At 37.5% G+C, this 22,616-nt stretch overlaps 1 protein-coding gene across 2 annotated transcripts; it reads right to left on the bottom strand.

Annotated features, from left to right (window-relative positions):
* Positions 1-8,060: 8,060 nt before the first annotated feature.
* LOC307157205 (uncharacterized protein) lies at positions 8,061-20,142 on the bottom strand. 2 transcript variants are annotated; one of them, XM_079869053.1, is made up of 3 exons: positions 20,063-20,142; positions 18,871-19,027; positions 8,061-9,046 (listed from the first exon to the last, which is right to left on the bottom strand). In XM_079869053.1, the coding sequence occupies exons 2-3, from the start codon at positions 18,953-18,955 to the stop codon at positions 8,202-8,204; spliced, it is 930 nt and encodes a 309-aa protein (XP_079725179.1). In that variant the 5' UTR covers positions 18,956-19,027; positions 20,063-20,142; the 3' UTR covers positions 8,061-8,201. The 2 variants fall into 2 exon arrangements, with proteins under 2 accessions (XP_079725179.1, XP_079725180.1); XM_079869054.1 differs by lacking the exon at positions 20,063-20,142 and adding an exon at positions 19,688-19,734 and having other exon boundaries at positions 8,068-9,046.
* Positions 20,143-22,616: the final 2,474 nt, after the last annotated feature.

The following is a 22,616-nucleotide window of genomic DNA, read 5'->3' as shown; positions in this document are numbered from 1 at the left end:
GTACTGCAACACACCCTTAAGTGTGTAAAGAGTTATTTAGTTTAAGGACAAATCAGGTTTAACTGACAGGAGGCGCTGTTGGGACGGTTGGAACTGTGTTGCTGACCCCCATACCAAAACTGAAAACAGAGATAAAAATCAACCCTGGCAAACGAACACACGAACAAACCATTAAAGAAGATCCCGACAATGAGATTCACAAACACACTACAAAAAACACCAAAACAACCAGTGGAGGCTTTTCAGACGATGAAATCTTTTTTCCGACAGTGGAAGAGAGTGAGTGGGAAACACAAAAATCACCCACACAAGAGTCAAAAACCATGAAAGACAAAGAAACACTAATTCAAAAATTCTGCATTTTCGAAAGGCAAGAGCACCGCCAAAACAAACTAGAGAATTGGTCACTAACACCCAAAAAACGCATCATACTTCTAGGAGACTCAAATTTCACTCACCTACCCAAAATCAAAAACGAAAAGATACAAACAGTCAGTTACCCGGGAGCCAAATTAGAGCACATTTCCCACATCCAAGACCAACATAGACCCGGAAGTGCATTTAGTGGTCCTGTACTTCGGAACCAACAATAGAGAAGAAGGCAACACTTCAAAGTTACAAAAAATAGTGGAAGGACCACTTCGTCAGGGATGGTCCGGCTGGCTCCATTGGGTCTGCAAATGGATCCGAGTGGATGCAAGAGGCAGACTTTTTGCTTTTCCTCCAGCATTTTGCCATTCACACCCGTGTGTCCAAGGAGTCTATGCTGCTTCTGTTGCTGGACAACCCCCACTCCCACATTTCAGTAGCAGCAATAGACTTCTGCAGGGCACACGGGATTGTGATGTGACTCTGAAGAAGCGCCGCTGTCAAAAGAGACTCTTCTCCATCCCTGACAACGCCGCCTTTGCTGCAATCGCTCCGGCTACCGCTTCTGCCACCGCAAACGCAGGTTCCCAGGAGGAGGAATGTGTGGTGTGCGGCGAGGCCTTTAATTCCTCCATGCCTGGGGAAGTGTGGGTGCAGTGCCTGTTCTGCCTCCACTGGTCCCATGAGGAGCATTACATCTGTGATATTTGTGACATGAATTAAACCTGTTATTTATATATTATTTATATAATATATTGTTTATATATATATATATATATATATATATATATATTTGTTATTTAGCCTATAGGCTACTGTTAATAAATTCATATAGGCTACTGTTCCATGTTATCTCTTTAATAATCATCAATTGTCCAATTTTCAATAAATTTCATTTTTCGTCTTCTGCCTGACCTCGTTTTATTTATAATAACAGGCTATACAACTAGCAAACACTCAATTTGACTCAAGGAAGAAATGTAAGAATATGAATTGTAAACGGATTTGTCTGTTTTCGTCAAAATAGCCCATTAGAAAGATTACGCAAAATGTGCATAGGCTCATCGCCTATTGTTTATTGGGTGACAGAACACAAATGATTTATATGAACCTTTAAATTAAAATAAATTACAAAATATGTTTGTAACAATATGTACATAAGTTACTTGTCAGGTATTGTTCACAAAAACAAGCATTAGATGAATAATGAGCCGTTTAAACTGTTATGTTTCATCCGTCCCACCCCTGTGTTGCAATTGAAACAAAGCACAACTACCGTTCAAAGTCAAATTTTACTTAAATCATTCTATATTTGTACCAAATAACACATGATACTAAGAGAACACATACAGTATGTGAGTTGATGATTACAAAAACAAAAAAAAATCTATCTTAACCTTATCTTAGAAAACGACGTTAATCTGAAAAGTGTTTCAACCATCCCGGCTCTCCCCTACTATTACTACAGCCTACAGTTTGCTAGCTAGCTATGCCTTCGTCACGGAAATGCGTATTACCTGGATGCGATCACGTACAAAACAGATCGGTGTCCTTATTTAAATTTCTGAAAAACGATCACATCAAGAAGAGGTGGATTAATTTTGTGAAGAGCCACCTTGATGGAGAGCTGAGGATCACCATCAACACCCGCCTCTGTAGTGATCATTTTACACGGGATAGTTCTATAAACTTTTGTCAGAGACAACTGGGATTCACTATAATCCGCAGTTACTGGTGAATGGGGCCGAACCGACTATCTCCTGCATCGGCCTTCATCTTCCCACGAGTGGGCGTGGTTTCAGCACTGCCAACGGACACGCCCCCAGCGTTTGAGAGCAGTAAAGAATACTGCTAATTTTTACAAGATTGTGATAGCTTATTTTATTTACTTGGCGTTTTTTTTATCATTCAGATTTGGCTGGGGCTAGCTCTTCAGCGCCCCCAAGAAAGACCAAAGCACCCCGATAGCACCCCCAAACACAGACTGTGTTCTGTGGAAGCCCTGAAACAAATGGTGCAGGAAAAAAAAGAAAACTTTCTATTTCGAGATATTAAGTTGTTATTTCAACATAATAAGTCGTTATTTCGACATAATTATCTGTTATTTCGACATATCTCGTTATTTTGACATAATTGCGTTCATATTCTGGGCTCAGCTGATCTTTTGTACTTAGCATAACCTACTTTATTATGATTTTAGTATCATAATGATTATTAAATGCAAGCACAATTATCTGTGAACTTGATAAATGTTGCAGATATGTTTACTATGCACAAACAAATGCCTTTCAACTTATGTGTGCATAATTCAGAATTAAATGAATGTGCAGCAATTTGTTCAAAGGGAGAGTCTGTAAGCCTACTATATGTGTTGTAGCCATTAAATAAGCGCATTTAGTTTCATATTTGTTATAATGTTATTTTTTTTTCCATGGGCGTCGGAACCATTGCAAATGGGTGGGACAAGACCCAACCACTTTATAAGACCAATGATATTGGACCCACTCACTTTACCGTCTCTAATTCAGTGCATATGTTTGTTCACTTTTCAGAGCGCCGTCAGTCAAATCCATTCCACTTGAGGAATGACCTATTAAAAAGACTGTAAGGGGTTAACAGTTTAGGACCCAAGGACCAGATGTTTGAAAGAAGACCCGGAGTCAGAATTATAAAAAATTGAAGAAAAGTTTTACTGAAGATAGTTTGCAGTTTCATCAGCAGAAGCTCAGCTTCAAGACTCACACAGGAGTTCGTAGGCCGCCCTGCTTACAGTTACAAAGATCACAGCAGTTATACCATTTCCAAGGTCTAAGCTACGCCATTGCTTACAGGCAGAATGATTCTCATTGGCTAAGAAATTGATAAACATAGTAATTTTCCACACATATGCAGACAGACTGAAGCATATCTCCATAGATTATGCAGCTGACACTCGGACCCTGAAGTTAGGCACGTTGTGACCTTCCAGGTCACATATTTGGGATGCTGGGTGCCAGCATGTCCCGAACAACAACTCAATCAATCTCCAACAATGCCAGTTGTTCCTTAACCTGGAAGCAAGAAGACTAACACACACACCGACACACATCTTTTCCAAGGTTGGATTTGGCCAGGCTCTAACTATAAACAGGAGCCTCATCTCAAAACATCAAGATAATGTGTTATTTCTCAAGGAAGGCAACATTTTAGTCTAAGTAAGGCTTTAACAAAGAAATGGTCCCTTAAACTATTGGCTTCAATGACCCCTATGTGTTTTAACACGTTGAAGACCTTTCTCAAACACAAAACCAGTCCCTATTTAATTTCTGGAAGCTGGGATAAATAGGCAAGCAATGTTACTGCATTCAAATATCAAATACTGACATTAAAGAATACATGAAAAGAACATTTCAGTAATCACACTGGTAACTTCTATAACAAAGTAAAATCTCCAGAGAAGTCATTCAACTCATTTGATATTTAGAAGGAAAAATATTGATTAATACCTTTATTATAATCACTCATTACATATCCATTAAAGCAGCAGTGGATTCCAATCCACCCCCTTCAAGACCATAAGACAGTGTCAGCTCATACAGAACGCTGCCGCCAGGATTCTGAGCAGAACCAGAACATATGAACATATCACACCAGTCCTCAGGTCTTTACACTGGCTCCCAGTTAGATTTAGGATTAATTTTAAAGTATTATTACTGGTATAAATAATTCAATGGCCTAGGACCTCAATAAATTGCAGATATGCTCACTGAATATAAACCCAACTGATCACTCAGATCATTAGGATCACATCAGCTGGAAATACCAAGGGTTCACTCTAAGCATGGGCGAGTCCGCTTTTAGCTATTATGCTGGAACCAGCTTCCAGAAGAGATCAGATGTGCTCCTACTGTAGTCACATTCAAATCCAGACTCAAAACACTTCTGTTTAGCTGTGCATTTACTGAATGAGCACTGTGCCACTGTGCGTCCGACTTATTACACTGTATTTTATCTCTGCATTCTCCTTTTTACTCTAAACTGAACTCAAATGGCACTGATTGATAACCGGTGTTTTGTGAAGGGTATTGTAGTAGTGGGGGAAACCCTGATGGTCCTGATGACCAAATTTGTGAGCAAGTGCTCACCTTTCTGTGGAGGAGTTTGAGAGGGATTGACTCATGACGGTCAAGGGAATGCTGTGGTGACTAGTACAGATTACTGGTCTGGATTGGTACAGATTACTAATCTGGTGGACTCAGATAATCCACGGTATGTGAAAATCCACAGAAGAATACTGACCGTCATGGGGAAATCTCAGAGTCAAAATAAGATACACCGGTGTTTTGCCAGATGAGAAGTTTATTTATCTCTTTTAATTCATTTTATAACTGTCTTAATTTCCCCTGCTTTTATTTTGTGTCTATTTTCTATGCAAAGCTCTATGAATTGCTATAGTGTGATTATTATAATTCCTTTCTATGTAAAGCTTTTGAATAACTGTTTGTATTTTCCTTGCTTTTATTGTGATTATTTTTATTCCTCTCTACGTAAAGCACTTTGAATTGCCATAGTGTATGAAATGTGCTATATAAATAAACTTGCCTTGCCTAATAAATTAAACTCCATTTCCGCTGAATCGCTACATTATATTTCTCAACAAGCTGCAACTGACAAAAATATTTTGTCAAATATTGCGTTGCAAACATCAATAACAGCTTTAAGTTGTCAGTGGCAAATGACCATGGTAACAGCGGTATAATCTACGGATAGCTGTGCATTTAATGCACGACGTGGAGTCAAAGAACAGCCCGACGTGAAGCAGAGTTTAGTTTACTTGTTTAATTAAAAGATAACATTTCCCCCCTTTTTTTTGCTTCCGATGCCCATGGTTTTTACCATTTGTAATAGTTATGTGTGAGTCCATCAGGTCATCAGTTGCACTTTGTGTGAAAAGATGAATCTCAAAAATCATACAATCATTGTTGTAAAGTCACAGTGTCGGTTTGAACAGACTCTGATTTGGGCAAAGTTGAAGTATGTGAAGCAAACTCAACTGTGTTAGCATCCCTCAAATTCCACCAAGGCTTGGTTGCAGAAGTCCTGGAAGATACAGTGATATCAAACCCACCTGACTTGAACCTCATAGATAACCTCTGGTGGGATTTGAAGAAGGTGGTTGCAGCCCGCAAACCCCAGAATATTCCTGAACTGGAGGCCATTGCTCATGAAGAACGGGCTCAGATTCCTCAGAAACGCTTCCAGAAGCTGGTGTCTGGTTATACTGCCCTACAAAGGCAAAAGACCTTAAGTCGCTAGAGTGTGGAACTGAGAAAAATGACTTTAAAGATTTTTAGTTGTCCCGCCAAATTAATTATAGGTAGGACACTGGAAATCTGGCAAATAGATGTTTTAGTAATGGAAATTATATACATAAAAAAATCTTGAGCTCAAACTTGACTTTTGACCACTATTTTAAAGTTACTGTACTCTGCCTTTGTATTGTCAGCAAAAAGTGAGAAGTCATGCCAAGGCAAAAGGCAGTAACTTCCACATTATCAATATTTAGTTGCTGATCACCATTAACAAAATCATTATAGTAACACCTGTATAAAATCTAGTGATCATGGCATTTATTTTGTATGATTTACAATTATTTATAGCCATCTACTTATTGCTATCCTGTGCTTTGGTTGCATTCTGATGGCATTATTAATACATTTGACATGACAAAATACCTATTAGTCCAGCGTTGACTCGATCGACCGCGTTTAGGGCGGGGCTGAAGGCGAAGTTTTGGCACTCTGCCAGCTAGTTTGCCAAGCTTTAATTCTTGGTTGTATTCATCTGATACGGCAATGTGTAACGTTTTTCTGTCAACCCTGCATAATCCTTCGCGATCGATATCGCACGTTTGTCGATGGAGCAGACCATACTAAATGTTCTGACCGCTCTGAGAACATCAGAAGTTAGAGCGACTGATGGCAGCTGTACAAAGTACACAGGCTACACCGTAATTTAAATTTTAATGGACATTAAAACAAAGGCAGATAACCGTACAATCTGGTAGGTAGCATTATTTGATTGAACACCGGCACAGTAACTTCATATTGACGCGCGGCTAAACAAAGGCAGAGCACCGTAACTCGTAATTTGAGCGTTCCAAAACAAAGCCAAAGAGCGGTAACTGATGTTACGGTGTTCTGCCTTGGTTTCTCATGGGCTTTTGGAAGTTACTGTTAAGACAAATCATTATTTTCTCGAAAAAAAAACGGAATTGATTCAAGATACTTATCCACATGATAAAGAAGGTCTTGAATGTGCCAAAAATATAAATAACTCATTTTCGACCAAAAACGAAGTTACGGTCTTTTGCCTTTGCACGGCAGTATACATCTCGCTTGCAGCAGGTCAGAACAGCAAAAGGGTGTTCTACTAAGTACTACAGATGCTTGCCATGAAGGGGCTAAATAATTTTGAGCCTGAAAAAGCCATTAAAAGTTGCATTTTCAGTTGAATTTGGTGAAACCACTTGAACATTTGTTGTGTTGAGGTATTTCAATTACTTTTGTTTGATTTGTTAAATGCAAACAGCTGAAAGTCTGTAAATTTTGCAAATAAACATTATTTGCAATGGGGGTTTAAAGGGGTTGTATAATGCCCTTTTTTACAAGATGTAAAATAAATCTCTGATGTCCCCAGGGTGTGTGTGAGAAGTTTTATCTCAAAATACCCCACAGATATGTTTATACAGTATAGCATGTTAAAGTTGTCACTTTTTGAGGTTTAGCAAAAACGCACCGTTTTGTGTCTGGCCCTTTAAATGCAAATGAGCTGCTGCTACCGGCAAAGGGGGCGGAGCTTCAAGAGCTCGAGTGTGTTAGCAGCTCCGATTACCTGTTCTGCCTTTTATGTTTAAACGGAGTCAGACAAAGATGGAGAGACTCAAGAAGAAGTGACAACCCGCAGAATGCAACAGGACGTCTCTGAATGGTTATGTTGAATTTATGTTGCTGATGTGGAGTTAACTATCTTCAATTAGCGTATTCTGTCATGACAATCTATAAATCACTCATACAGGAACTGTTGTGAGATGCACACAGAGTGACTTTCTATTGCATGTGAAAAGATGGATGCTACTGTTTGAGCTGACTCACAAATGTGCTCAACTACAACAACTTAACATGGACTGCGTGTTCAGGGGGCGGGGTTTATGTAAATTTTAGAGTTTGTGATGTCACTAACCCGGGAGGAATGTCGTGTAGTGCCTACCAGCCGTTTGTTGTAGTCCTTAAAAAAACTATTTCTTTAAAAGCAAATATCTCCCTTTGCTTTGAACTTTGAGTGTTGTAACTTTGCAGATGTTGTTTATGATCAAACAGCAACATTACACACTAACTAAAGTTAGAAAAGTGAAATCATAATCAACCAACCCTTTAATTATTTTGATTACAACTGAATGACATGTAACGCCCCCACACAGTCTAAATGAAAGGTCATCTACCTCAACCACAAAAAGAAAAGAAAAAGCCTCAAGGGAAAGTATAAAGAGATGAAGAATATAAATAACAAATGATAATACAAATAAAAGCAGTGGTAATGAAGGTTAACAGTCAGATGAAGCCCACATTCAGCTGCGGGAAAATGACCTTGATTTCAAACAGATACACATTATCTATTGCCGTACTCTTTAACAAAGGACACAAACAGGGTCTCACATTTACATGACTTTATGTATTTTTATTTATGTATTTGTAAGTGTGATGTTTTTATTACACAGATCACAACTGAATTGTCTTTCTACAGAGTGAATGTGCAGATGATTCTTGAAATTTCTCCTTTTTTTAAACCTCCTGTCACACCGAGGGAAACAACATTTTCTTTTCAGAATGAGTTTGTAAATGTCGTTTCAGGTCTGAGTGATATTTGAAACTCTTCTCACACTGAAGACACTTGTAAGGTTTCTCTCCAGTGTGAACCCTTATGTGAATCCTAAGGCTTCCCCTCACCGTGAAGCTCTTTCCACACTGAGGACAAGTGAAAGGCTTTTCTCCAGTGTGAATTCTCATGTGATCCTCAAGGTTTGCTCTGTGTTTGAAACTCTTTCCACACTGATGGCATATGTAAGGCTTCACTACGGTGTGAATTTTTACATGATTCTCAAGGTGATTCATGTCTGTGAAACTTTTTTCACACTGATTACATGTAAAACAGTTCCCTCCTGAGTGAATCCTCATGTGATGATTAAAGCTTTCATTATATCTGAAACTCTTTCCACACTGAGGGCATATGAAAGGCTTCTCTCCGGTGTGAATTCTCATGTGAGTCGTAAGATTTGCTTGTAGTGTGAATCTCTTTCCACACTGTTGGCAGGTGTGAGGCTTCTCTCCAGTGTGAACACTCAAGTGAACATTAAGGTTTTTTTTCTGTGTAAACCTCTTTCCACACTGAGGGCATATGAACGGCTTCTCTCCAGCGTGGATTTTCAAGTGAATTTTAAGGCTGTCTTTTCGACTGAAGCTCTTTCCACACTGATGGCAGGTCAAAGGCTTCTCTCCAGAGTGAACTCTCATCTGGAGGTTTCTAGTTTCTGTTTTATGAGTCTGTGAACAACTAAAAGATTTCTCCCCAGTCATGAAATCACAATATTTCTCATTCATTTCATTCAGTTCTTGACTCTCCTGTTTCAGCTCCATCAGGTCTAGGGTAAAAAGAAACAAATCAAGTTAATACCAGTTTAATGGCACAGAGACATGAACACATTTAAACATGTAAAACATCAAATCCTACAACACGAATGCTGAATCCTATATCCACTAAACAACTAACAAAGGTGTAACCTGTTATATCGGAACCTAACAACCTGTTATATCTGAACCTAATAATAATAATAAATTGAATTTATATAGTGCTTTTCACGAACTCAAAGTCACTTTACAGGGCAGGTAGATAATAAGAAAAAGAAACAAAACAAAACAAGATGCAGGCACAGATGAAAATGGAGGGGGTATGGGGCTAGGGGTAGGCAGAGGTGAAGAGATGGGTCTTGAGGCGGGACTAAAGGATGGTGAGGGACTCAGAGGTGCGGATCTCTTGGGGGAGGGAGTTCCAGAGCCTGGGAGCTGCCCTGGAGAAGGCTCTGTCCCCAAAACTGCGGAGGTTGGACTTGCAGATGCAGAGGAGACCGGCTGAGGTGGATCTGAGGGACCGTGAGAGTTGGTAGGGGGAAATGAGGTCAGTGGGGTATGAGGGGGCCAGATGGTGGAGGGCTTTGTAAGTGAGGACCAGGGTTTTGTAGGTGAACTGGTCCAGTTGTTTAATTGAATGTAATGCTTTATGTCTGTAATTCTGAGGTGCGTTTCCCTTAAAACAGGGTTGTAAATCTCAGTTCCTGGAGGGCCACAGCCCTGCAGAGTTTAGCTTCATTCCTGCTTCAACACACATACCTGTAGTTTTCAAATAGGCCTAGATTCCCTGCATAGGTTGTGTTTAATTAGGCTTTAAGCTAAACTCTGCCTGGCTGTGGCCCTCCAGGAAATGGGAGCTCTACCGCAAGTTCTGCCGAGAAGACTCTCAGTCATTAATCACGTTATTCATTAACCACAGTTCTAGGCAATCACCACTCAACATAGTATTTAACATGCAGAAAGAACTCGGGAAGCCCAGCATTTTGAGCGGTGAATGGAATTTGACTAACTTAAACGCCTCTGATTGACCATTGTCTCCTAAGCCACGGGCCGGTGTTGTGCCGAATTTCTGACTCCCCCTCGCGTGCACGCGCAATGATGTCACCACACTAGTCGCCGAATTTCGACTCCCTGCCAGAATCTGACTCCCCCTCACGTGCACGTGCAATGACGTCACCACACTAGTCGCCGAATTTCGACTCCCTGGCAGAATCTGACTCCCCTCGCGTGCACGCGCATGATGTCACTTAACTAGACGCGGCGGTCAATTACTTTACTGCTCATATGTTTGCTTTGTAAATTGCTTAGGCATGAAAGTTTACTTTTCTGAATAATATGTATTTTTTTTTATTTTGATATACAAAGATAACCACCAAATGTGGCCTTTATTGTTAATCTTTGTTTGATTATGGGGAAATACCATAAACAAAAATGGGCTAAAGGAAAACCCAACTTTTTGTTATATCAGATAGATATGACGAATTATATTGAGTTACTAGGCCTAATTGGATAGGGTTACCTAACAGCATAAATTATAACTATATGTATTTATGCAGTGACACACATAAAATCACTATAATTTTTAAACACAGCACCTGCCGAATTTATACTCCCACTCCAATGTCAGCTTTGCAAGAGAAAACACATGAAACTCGTATTACGTGATTATTTGTACTTATGTATTTTTTTCATAACTTTATCTTTCACTCTATTATCTTATCTCACAGATGTCTGATTCATCTGAATTAATCTTATTATTATTGATATCATCCCTTGATTCTTTGCTACTATTGGAAACATTAGTACACCAAGACAAATTAATTGTACATGCAAACCCAAGGTACTTGGCAATAAAAGTGATTCTGATTTTGATTATTTTATTATTTTATTATTTTGTAATTGAAGAGCACCTGCATCTGCTTAGGAAAGCTTTTAAGGGCGGAGGAGAGCTCATCCTTATAGTCAACGTACTATTAGGTGTGCTTATCTATTGTGTTTGTTTGTTTGGTTCATTGATTGACATGGATCCTTCCATTTATAGACAAATTACAAATTACAAGAGCACTGGAAAATACCCTGATGGATTCACAAAGACGGAAAAAAACACTTTCCGAAAAAGAGCAAACACATTTGACATTCAAGGTAAGATTGATTTGATAGTAATATAGGTGTCGGGTGAAGTGTGAGTCACATTAGTGTCAGTGAGGGTAATTTACAAATGTCAACTAGATTTTTTTTCCTAGATGGTGAACTGCTTTACAAACGCCACAAAGGCACTCCATCCGAAATAAAAGCAAAAGTTGTTTGTGGAGCACAACAGGCAGATGAAATATTCAAAGACTTCCATGCCAGCAGCCATGGAGCTCATACTGACCAAAAGAAGACCAGAGATGCCATCAGCAGAAGATTTTATTGGCCTGGCATGTCAGATGATATTGACACATGGGTAACGCATCTACTGACATTGTCAAAGTAATATTGTATGTTATATTGTAGAGTTTACTTCACAGTACTTTAATATTTTATGTTATGTTGTTGATTCCAGGACTGTTTAATCATGCATTTACTGATGTCCAGTTGAAGTGGATTCATATGTAGTGCATTATTTGTATTCTCTTTATTTATTTATTTATTTACTATTTAAATGTTGTATGCTTTGGCCAGGTGAAGCAGTGTGGACCATGCCAGGCCAGCAGATCCTCAATAAAAAAGGAGGCTGAGTACACGCCTATTGTGGTATGCTTTTTTTTCCTATCACAACCCTAAATAACTAATAATGAATAATACAGCATAAAGCTACAGAAATAAGCTCTATATATGTACATGCAGATTAAACAGAAAATTGAATATTGAAATATGAAAATTTTAAATAAGAGACAAACTGTAGGCCTAATGATGTTGATAATGCTCAAAATATTACTGAAGTATGGTTGTTGGTTTCTTTACTAGGTTACACAACCCTTTGAATTGATTGGCATGGACCTGATAGGCAAGCTCGCAGTTACGAGTAATGGAAACCAGTATATTTGCGTTATAATCGACTACCTTACAAAGTGGCCCCAGGCATACCCACTGAAAACAAAAACAGCGCAAGAAGTCACAGACTGTTTACTAAAATTTGTGTATCAGTTTGAGGCCCCTCAAAGGGTACTCACCGACCAAGGAAAAGAGTTTGTCAATGAGGTTAGTTTACATGCAAACATTTACATAAATACACTGATCTCATGAAGCGTTGTCCTTGTCCCTTTTCTTTTATAATTGCAGCTCAATGCACATGTCTGCAAAGTGCTGAACACTGAAATGTCCCTCTGCGCCCCGTACCACCCGCAGACCAATGGACTCGTGGAAAGAATGAATGGAACGATCCAGAGGTGGGTTTTAAATATTGAATACTGATTGTAATTAAAAGTTGCCAATGCGGATGTTGCCCTTGTCTGGCTGCTGCATAAGTCAGCTGTGTACATTGCTGTAGTTTAGCAGATGAAGAATGGTATTAAGGTAATGTGTTTGATTCCCAGGACGCACACTGGAGGTCAGCTTAGTTCCAACATGGAATGGCATATCTAAGACTCATTCTAAGTCAATGTATTTATAATGTTTTAGATTTATGCATTTATAATAGAACATATTTAAAATTTATAAAATCAGAGAGCATGGTGCAAGCGTTAAATGTTTTAAAATTGAAAGGTTTGAAATGTAATAATATACTGTATTGATATACAGAGCTATCTGCAAACTGGTGAAAGCCAGCCAAAAACTAAAAACAAAAGTTCAAATGACAACCAAATACTCGCCTTTTTTTTAATGTTTGGGAGAGAGGCACGTTATCCCTCTCAAATTGCAGAGCACTACAGGGTAACTGGACTTTTTTTTTTTACTTTTGAAACAGATATGTTAACGATCACCTTACATGTTTCAATATACTAACCAAGATAAGAACTTTCTTTTCAGATTGACAAGACTGTGGAGGACACGGTGTCCACTGAGGAGGTTACAGAGTCCACTCTTAATTTAAGTAAAATTTTAATGGATGTTAAGGGGAACATTAGAAAAAGCCATGAAACTGTAAAAAAAAGACTGAAGTAACCTCTCACAACTTTCAAAGTTGGGGACAAGGTGTGGAGGAGAAACATCAGAGCCGAACAACGGAAAGGGGGAAAACTTGAATCCAACTACCTTGGGCCATTTACAATCACTTGCTTGGAAGGCAAGAGTGCCGATCTTGAAAATGCAAGGGGTGTGACTTTCCCCAAAATTAACATTGGGTAGATCATCAATATGGTGCTTCAAGTGATCAGAGTTCCCCAAAGATTACAAAAGCCTTCCAACCCATCTGCAGTTCCTGTCACCACAGACTCCCTCTTGTCTGCTCCTCCCTGGCAAGTCCCTCTCCTGTTGCTCCAGCCTCCACTGTCTGCTCCTCCCTGGCAAGTCCCTCTCCTGTTGCTCCAGCCTCCACACCAGCCCCAGCATTGTCAGACTCCACAATTGACATCGACCAATGTATGTATGTAGTGAAACGAGATCCATCTTAATTTTTTGTAGAATTGTTTTTTTGTCGTTATGGCACTGTTTCACCATAAGTGAAAAACAAAATGATGTAAGACCAACATTTGTTTTCTCTTGCCTTTCATATTCAGTATCATAAAATGTACAGAGGAAGACCATGCTTCTCTATATTATTCATTTTACAGGTGTGAGAGAAGCCTGGGAAGGAAAGAATGTTCATGTCCTCTCAAAATTGGGGCCATTTAAAATTTTCTTTGAAGACATATGGAAAACTGCTCCCTCTCTACAAATTGAAAGTGAGGTTAGTCTTAGCTGTTTCATGGGTCTGGTATTCATATTTGTACTTGGTGCAATGCCTTTATTGAATCCACATAAATTGTTCCAAAGCATTAAACGTAAAATGTATCAAGTCAAGTCACCTTCATTTATATAGTGCGTTTAACAATATAGATTGTTTCAAAGCAGCTTTACAGTGATAATAGGAAATTACAGTAACAGAGATTGTTTTGGCTTTACAGCAGCTCTAGAATAAAGTTATTGTCCAGCTAAAGTTAGTTTTGATTAATTCACTTCTATTGCAAAGATCATCAAAATCTACTATTTATTTACTGTCTATTACTGTGTGTTATTAGCCTGGAAATCCAGACCTAAATCTAAAAGATTAATGGTCTGGCATCGGTCAATGAAAATCGCCCAGCTCGAGGGGCGGCATCAAGCATGCATTTGAAAATCTCACTGCACGCAATTGGATAACACTATGACCAATCACAACAATAAACCCCATACGCTTAGCTACCAGCGGAGCCAACTGGTAGATTAGACTCTTACCATATCCGGTCGGCAAAACAGCAAAAACGTCCTTCTTGCAAAGGAACGATTCGAGCGCCGTCTTCTGTTCCTCTTTTAGATAAAAAGCCAATTCTAACTCGTTCATTGTAGTGGCCAAAGCCATTTCAAACAACTGCTATTCATCCATAGCCATCTTGCAATGTTTCTGTTTATCTTGCCTCTGGCCCGCCTATATCAGATAACCCGCTGTGATTGGTGCAGCTCAGATCGAGGGGCATATTTAATGAGCTCCATTGCTCGACGCCAGAGTAACTCGCTGAGCAAATTCAACTTGTGCTCTCGCGAGAACTCTGGATTACCAGGGTAGTGTGTTATCCTATTTTACCTGAAACGGATAAACTTACTCCATTGATTCCTGTAAGGTCATGAACGCCTATATGTACTATCTAGTACAAAAATTTAATAGGGAGACAACAGAAAGGGCTTCAGCAATTGATTTATTTGAAATGACGCGCATTTGGGAAGGGGAAACAGCAAAAGTGAAGGTTGGTGGATTTCTTTTTTTAATTAAACTCTCAAATCTTCATTGTAACTTTTAGACATTTCAGAACTACATGTAAGATTACAACTGTTTAAATTTTAGATGGATCCAATGCTGTACCAATATATATTTGGGATCATCAATGACTGTCATCACTGGACTTTGTTGGTAATATTTTGTAGCAACTTGGTAACTTTAAATATTATATATACAGCTTAAATCATAATTTTGCCTATAATGCAACATCTAATGTGTGAGTAGGTGGGACTTTTTTGTGGATTTTGTAAAAAAAACATTTGTAATATTCCAATTATTAAGGTTATGATCCCAAAGGAACAGTGGGTTCTGTATTTGGATCCTCTTGGGGAGAGGCAACCTGACCTTAAAAGATGCCAAGAAGTGACAAGGTAATTACACCTTTTAAACAAGTCCTATGATGGGGCAAATTATCAATGAATGTTGAATAGAAAAAAAAATGGTGCTGTTCTGAGCTTTTTTTTTTATTATTGATTACAGGTCATTCATGAATCAAAAAGGCATCCATGTGTCCACGTGGGCATATGACACACTGCCACACCCAGACCAAAAGGACAGCAGTTCCTGTGGGGCCTTTGTCGGAAAAGTAAGAATTATGGAATTGGCTAAGAGTACTGATTAAAAAGACAGTAGTCCCTAATGAATGGCATAAAAATCAGTTCAAACTCCAGCATTAATATGCTGACCACATTCACCACTCACTGACAGTTACACAGTAAGATTTACATAGTGTTCTTTCTTTATTGATGTCAGTGTATTGGCTGCAATTTTTGATACCAACACAGCTGTTTGTCTTTATAACAATGAAATTGTTCTAATTGTTTATTTTTAGTTTGCTGAATGTATGCTGGACAAAAAGCCAGTTCTGTTTTCAACAAGCAAAACAAATGTGAATTCCATCAGATTGGCCATAGCTACTTGCCTCCTACAAAACACAGGTAAGTGTGGAATACTATCACCTTGCCAAAAAATCCAAATATTCAGACTGTCTATTTTAAAGTAGTCTATTCAGGAGTCTGTTTAAACGTACAGTATGTCATTTTTTCGCCACTAGGGGTCGCTAACCTCATACAATAACAAAGGCGTAGTTTGATGACGCAACATTTGCTAAGAATTATGGATCTTGTCGTCAACGTCAAGCCGACCAATCTAATAATGTTTATGGATGAGTGAATACATCGATGCTTTTATCATGACTGTGATATGAAGCAGTTCGGGATTGCTAAGAGACAGCTATCAGCTCCAAACGCGACGCGAGTCCCGCAGATATAAAAGGTATATGGACATTTCATTCTACCGAACTACACGCAAGTGCAGAATTACAACTCACAGGTCAGTTTATTAGACAAATTAAACTTGTGAGGTAACGCAGCACTGTTTCACTTGGTCTAACATTACACTAGCACACTAAACTGCATTTGAATGTGTTGAAATTGATGTGTTAGTTTGTCTGTATGAGACTAGCAGTGAGCTAGATCAACATTAGAATAACTTACAGATCATATTCTAACATTTTATCATTGTTGAACTATATAACATTGATTAGTTTTATGTAAATGTGCTCACCTGTTTAATAAAGTACATGTAGAAGCGGTCGAAGTCTCGGACGTGGAGCTCTCGTTTATATACTGTCTATGGGAGCTCTAGGCATCTCGAAAACACCGCGCTGATATTGATTCTCGTTTTAGTTCTCCTTTTTTATCCAAAGTCTGCTTGCCATGGTCCATAATGTTTGAACGAAACAACAACAGCGTGCAGATAGACATTACGAACTCCACAGTTGTCCACATCTGTCGCCTTGGTTACTATCAGAGGGCTCTGGTTACTATGGCAGTACGAGCGGAAACCAGGGACAGCGCGGATATGACGCCATTGACGGCGACAAAACGAAAATAAAGAAACGTGCAGTGTCTTTGAATTAAATTACAAATTTCTCCTGGTTTGAAAGTTGTTGGAAACAGTCGGGATAATGTAAGTACACAACTAAAAATATATATATATAACATAGATATAGTGATTTTTGCTATTTTTAAAGCAAAAAAGTTACATATTGTACCTTTAAAGTAATTGTGAGGTTTGGCCTTGTGTCATATTGGCTCTTCTCCCCTGGCATTGTCATAGATGATCTAAAAGATTTGTGCTTTCTCTGTGGGGAGGAAGAAAGTCCTGACAATGGCACTGACTGGGTGGGTACTCTAACTGTACTTTTTATTTGATCCTTTTTTTGTTGTTGAAAAGAGTAGTCTTTAAGTACACCATATTTATTTTTTCATCATAATGGATGTTAAAAGATAATTGTGGTGCATACTAATATTCACTTCGTCCCTATGTTAAGATTGGCTGTGGCGTGTGCCCTCGGTGGTACCACTGTGACTGCGCAAAAACATCGATGGAAGTTACCAACTACTTGTGTCCAGCTTGTATTAAATAAATGTATTTATTTTCAAGTGTTGAGCAGTAGTTTCTCTTTTTTTTATTATTGTTTAGTTTGTAATCCTATTTAAAGGGATAGTTCACCCAAAAATGAAAATTCTGTCATCATATGCGCACCCTCAAGTTGTTTCAAACCTGTATGAATTTCTTTCTTCTGCTGAACACAAAAGAAGATATTTTGAAAAATGTCTGTAACCAAACAGTTGATGGACCCCATTGACTTCATTAGTATTTTCTTTTTCCTACTATGGAAGTCAATGGGGTCCATCAACTGTTTGGTTACAGACATTTTTCAAAATATCTTCTTTTGTGTTCAGCAGAAAAAAGAAATTCTTACAGGTTTGAAACAACTTGAGGGTGAGTAAATGATGACAGAATTTTTATTTTAAAGTGGAGTATCCCTTTAAGTTATTATTCTCCAACTTATGCGTTTTTGACCAGCTCATTGGAGACCACAATTCAAGACAACTTTGCACATTCAATAAAAATTATTATTTTACTGTGACACATGTACATAAAAGGGGGACCAACGGTGAATGCAATGAAATGACATTTTCATTGAGCTAATAATAATAAAAACATTCCTGAATGATTTCAGTTATAAGCATTTTACATGTATTTGTTTTTTTATCACCAAAATGCAGTTAATCATCCTGAAAACAGAAAGTGTGCACCATCATAAAATACATTTAAAGTTGTAGGTAAATGTTGAAATGGACAAGTGTTATGTCCACTTCAGATGACTAGCCACCCAGTTATACTGGCAAATATCAGCCAGAATGAATTGAAAGTGCCTATCACAATACAATATCAAGTGTAAAACAGAGAAATTATTTTAGCATCCATAGTAAGAGGTGTAACCAGCATGAGTTTCATGTGTCTTTGATTTTGCAAACCTGAAAAATTAGGGAAGTATGATTTATATAATTTGCTTACACCTGTGCTTTGGACAGGAAAATAATTCTGGGGTTTGATTTAAATAAATGTACTGGCAGAGTATATCTAAGAATAATCTATGTGCAGAATTAAGTAGAACTTGTTGCACATGGTATTATTGGACTGTCTATAGTAGTAAACAGTGCACAATGGGAATAAATGTTAAATATTAACATTTCATATTTGACTTGGTAAGTATAGTGCACTTAAACATAATGTCCTGTATGCCAGTGATCAGTTTTCGCAACGCTTTCTGGAAAACACTGATAATAAACACCTGTTTAAAAAAAATAAATAAAAAAAAAGACACCAAACTTTATTAAGTAACACAAACAGACGAAAAATAAAACAGTCGCACCGACGTCATTGCCCATGCACGGGAGGGGGAGTCAGATTCTGGCAGGGAGTCGAAATTCGGCACAACACTGGTCCTGCTTTTGGGAAATGCACCCCTGAATGTTTAGGGGTATTTACACAACACCTTTTAACAGAAGTTTTCGGTTGAATACGTGAAACACACATTGTGGGATCGACAGGAGTGAAACACACACATGAAACACACAGTAAAACACACAGTAAAACACACAAACTAACCTGTTTGTTCCTCAGTTTCTTCATGTTTGACTCTGAATGTTTCTCCAATCTTCACGTCTTCACTCTCCTCTTTAATAAACGCCATCTTTATAATAGTGTGTCACGTGGATCTCAGTCGCTTCACCAGGAGTTTTTCTGTGTGTTTGGACACTCTGTCCTGTTTAAGAGGAGAATAGTTAACAGTAAGAAAAACACTCTGAACTAAATCTCTGAGTGTGTCTCAATCAGATCTAGTTCAGTAGTTCAGTTCACTGGTAAGAGTCAGTCAGAGAGAGGGTTAATGGACTTAAATGATCTGATTAGACTAAAAACACTCTAAACTAAATCTCTGAGTGTGTGTCAATCAGATCTAGTTCAGTAGTTCAGTTCACTGGTAAGAGAGTCAGTCAGAGAGAGGGTTAATGGACTTAAATGATCTGATTAGACTAAAAACACTCTAAACTAAATCTCTGAGTGTGTGTCAATCAGATCTAGTTCAGTAGTTCAGTTCACTGGTAAGAGAGTCAGTCAGAGAGAGAGAGTTAATGGACTTAAATGATCTGATTAGACTAAAAACACTCTAAACTAAATCTCTGAGTGTGTGTCAATCAGATCTAGTTCAGTAGTTCAGTTCACTGGTAAGAGAGTCAGTCAGAGAGAGAGAGTTAATGGACTTAAATGATCTGATTAGACTAAAAACACATCAACAAAGGAACACATATTATACAGACAAAAAAAATATTTTGGCATTTGTAAATAATATTTAATAGATTACACTGTGAAAAAAAATGTCAGTTGTCATTCCACATGTGTGTGTTGTTGTTCTTGCTGCATTTACACTGGTGAACTGCAGGAGTCGTCAGCGCGATTCGGTGATTCGAGCGCTTACAAACTCTGAATCATTTGATTCATTTGAATCTAAACCGGTTTCAAAGAGCTCCGCTTCTCTATCATTACTTGCCAGAGAGCAAACAGCGTGTTTATGATGAACTGATTCACAATATAGGGTGCGAAATGATACGCATTTTTTGTGTTATACATGTTTACTCACAAAAAATGTTCATTAATGTTATCTATGCACTCTACTCATAAAAACTATGTTCATTAATGTTATTAAGTACATAATGTTACATTTAACAAATAACATGTTTCTATATAATTGTCCGAACTGGTTACATTGGTTTAAATACTTTAAATTATTAAAAAAACAAACCTTTCTTCAGCAGAATCACAGATGCAGAAGCGGCGCAGCCTTATGATGTCATGTTGTCACGCCAAAATAAAAGTCCCGTTCACACGAAATAGAAATTCACACACAGAAAACACATTCAAATGATAATATAAAATAAAGGATTCAAAGTAAGAATCGCAGGTTCCCAGTGCAGATTCTTTCAATGCCACTGAGATTTTATCAAAAGCTTCTGGCTTATATCTAAATATAATTATTATATGATATATATTTATATTATGTATAATTATACCAAATACTGAGCATTTGTAGCTAAACAATTAAGTTTGTGGTTGCAGAGAAAGATCTACTGTTTAATTTATTAACTAAAACTGAATCCTTATCATGATGAATATATCATCTTATTTCATCTAAGTTTATCTACATAATATAAGCACATTTCAGCTTTGTTTCGTTGATGGCCTTGACTGTAAAGTATTACACTGATTGTAGGTTTAAAACAATTCATTGTGACTATCTGAGTGGAAAACTTAAATTATAATGGTTGAAATATTTTCTTCTAAATGACACTTTAATGTCAAACTTTAATAAAATTGGTGAATGGAATTTGTGCTGATATCCCAGCAAACACAAAAACGTTTTAAAAACATTTATTTCACGTTGTGAAAAGGTTGTGATAACGTTTTTATCTGACGTATTTAATACGAGAGATGTCAGGGGTTTTTTTACGTTATAAATACGTTTTTTTACAACGTTGCATAAACATTGTTGTGTAACATTGTTAATGCAACATTCTTAAAATGTAAATATCACGTCTTACTTTCTGGATGCCGTCTTGGTTTCTAACACATTCACCCGAAATCACCAAAACGAGGTTTCCAGGTTGTGCTTTGGATGTAAATGACCTTGAAGTGTTCCTCACACACTTCATGTGTTCTACATGGTCTTTTGTGATTCCATTGTGAAGCGTAGTCGACCCGTTAAAAACATTGAAACGTCACTGGACAAGAAATATAGAGGTAAGTTTATTCTTAGGAACTGAATTTACTTAACTTATTACATTAAAAGTTATGGATTGATTTATTAATTCAACATTATGTAACTACACAACATTTCCTTCAAAGGTGTCCAAAAAACAAAAGTGTACTCAAAAAAGAAAAGAAAAATGTATTAATACAAAAAAATATATATATAAAATATATTAGAACTTTTATTATATTATATATTATAACCAATATAGTAAAATAAATGTAATCAACAAAGAAAATACATTGTATAACAAAAGTTAATTCCCAATCATGTTGACAAAACCAACTATACAAAGAACATACAGATACACAACTGTAATAAATAATGCTAAAAGTATTGATATATGAACAAAAAAACAAAACAAAAAATACAATGTTGATTAATAGGGCTGTAACGATAGGTCTACGCAACATGAAACCGAAATCTTTAAAGTGAATTTCGTTTTGTATGAATTGTATCTTAATTTTAATCAATGTTTTATCAACCAATTACCTGGATTTAATAGATAAGTAAATATAGCAGATAATAGATAAGCACGACACGGAGGCGCCGGCACATGAACTGGAGCTCGTCTCATAAATGACCCAGCTAACCATAATACCCCAGTGGGCATTTGATGTCAATTTAACATCAATATTACATCAACATTGATGTCAAAATTACGTCACGAAATAGGTCAAAAATGAAAGTCAAGTGTCAATGTCAATTTGATGTCAAGATTTTGACCTTTGCTGATGACAACGCAAGACAACGCAAGACAACTAGGGATGGCTGACGCGAAACAGTCGTTCCGAAGCTTTGCGAGATCCCGAAGCGCAGATGTTTCAAAACACTGATCCAAAGCGTGATTCAAAACACCCATGTCACGTGACTATGACCAAACGAAGCCTCGAAGTGTTTCACTAAGTGTTTCATCAGGTGTGGTCCACCGAATCAGCATTTGATTGGAACGGTCGGGAACAGACCACACAATCGCACATCTGTATAAAAGTGAAATCAACGCATATTGACCTCGTGGGTTTTTGTGAGAGGAGTTTGATTTTGAGATAGCGGATTTTTTATGATATAGTGACATAGTGCGATTTGATTAGTTATAGGCTATTTAGGCTTACATTTAAATTTACACAACACATTGACTGATAGGCTAGAGACAGACAGAGTATACATATAGTGACACATTAATAGATACATAGATATAAATATATATAGACAGCTAGATTAATAGATAGATACATATATAGATAGATTACCTGTACATATATAAATACATAGATTATCTAGATACATATCTAGATACATATCTAGATATATAGATACATATCTAGGTACATATCTAGATATATAGATAGATTATATCTAGATACATATCTAGGTACATATCTAGATACATATCTAGATATATAGATAGATTATAGAGACATATCTAGATACATAGATAGATTCATATAGATAGATACATAGATAGATAGATTTGGATAGATATATAAAATGGAGGCTCCCCAGAAGAGATGCCGTACATCTGTGGTGTGGGAGCATTTCCATTTAGAAA

The sequence above is a fragment of the Squalius cephalus genome (genome assembly GCF_949319135.1).
Source record: "Squalius cephalus genome assembly, chromosome: 4".
Lineage (NCBI taxonomy): Eukaryota > Metazoa > Chordata > Actinopteri > Cypriniformes > Leuciscidae > Squalius > Squalius cephalus.
This window is presented reverse-complemented; position numbering and strand designations above follow the sequence as displayed.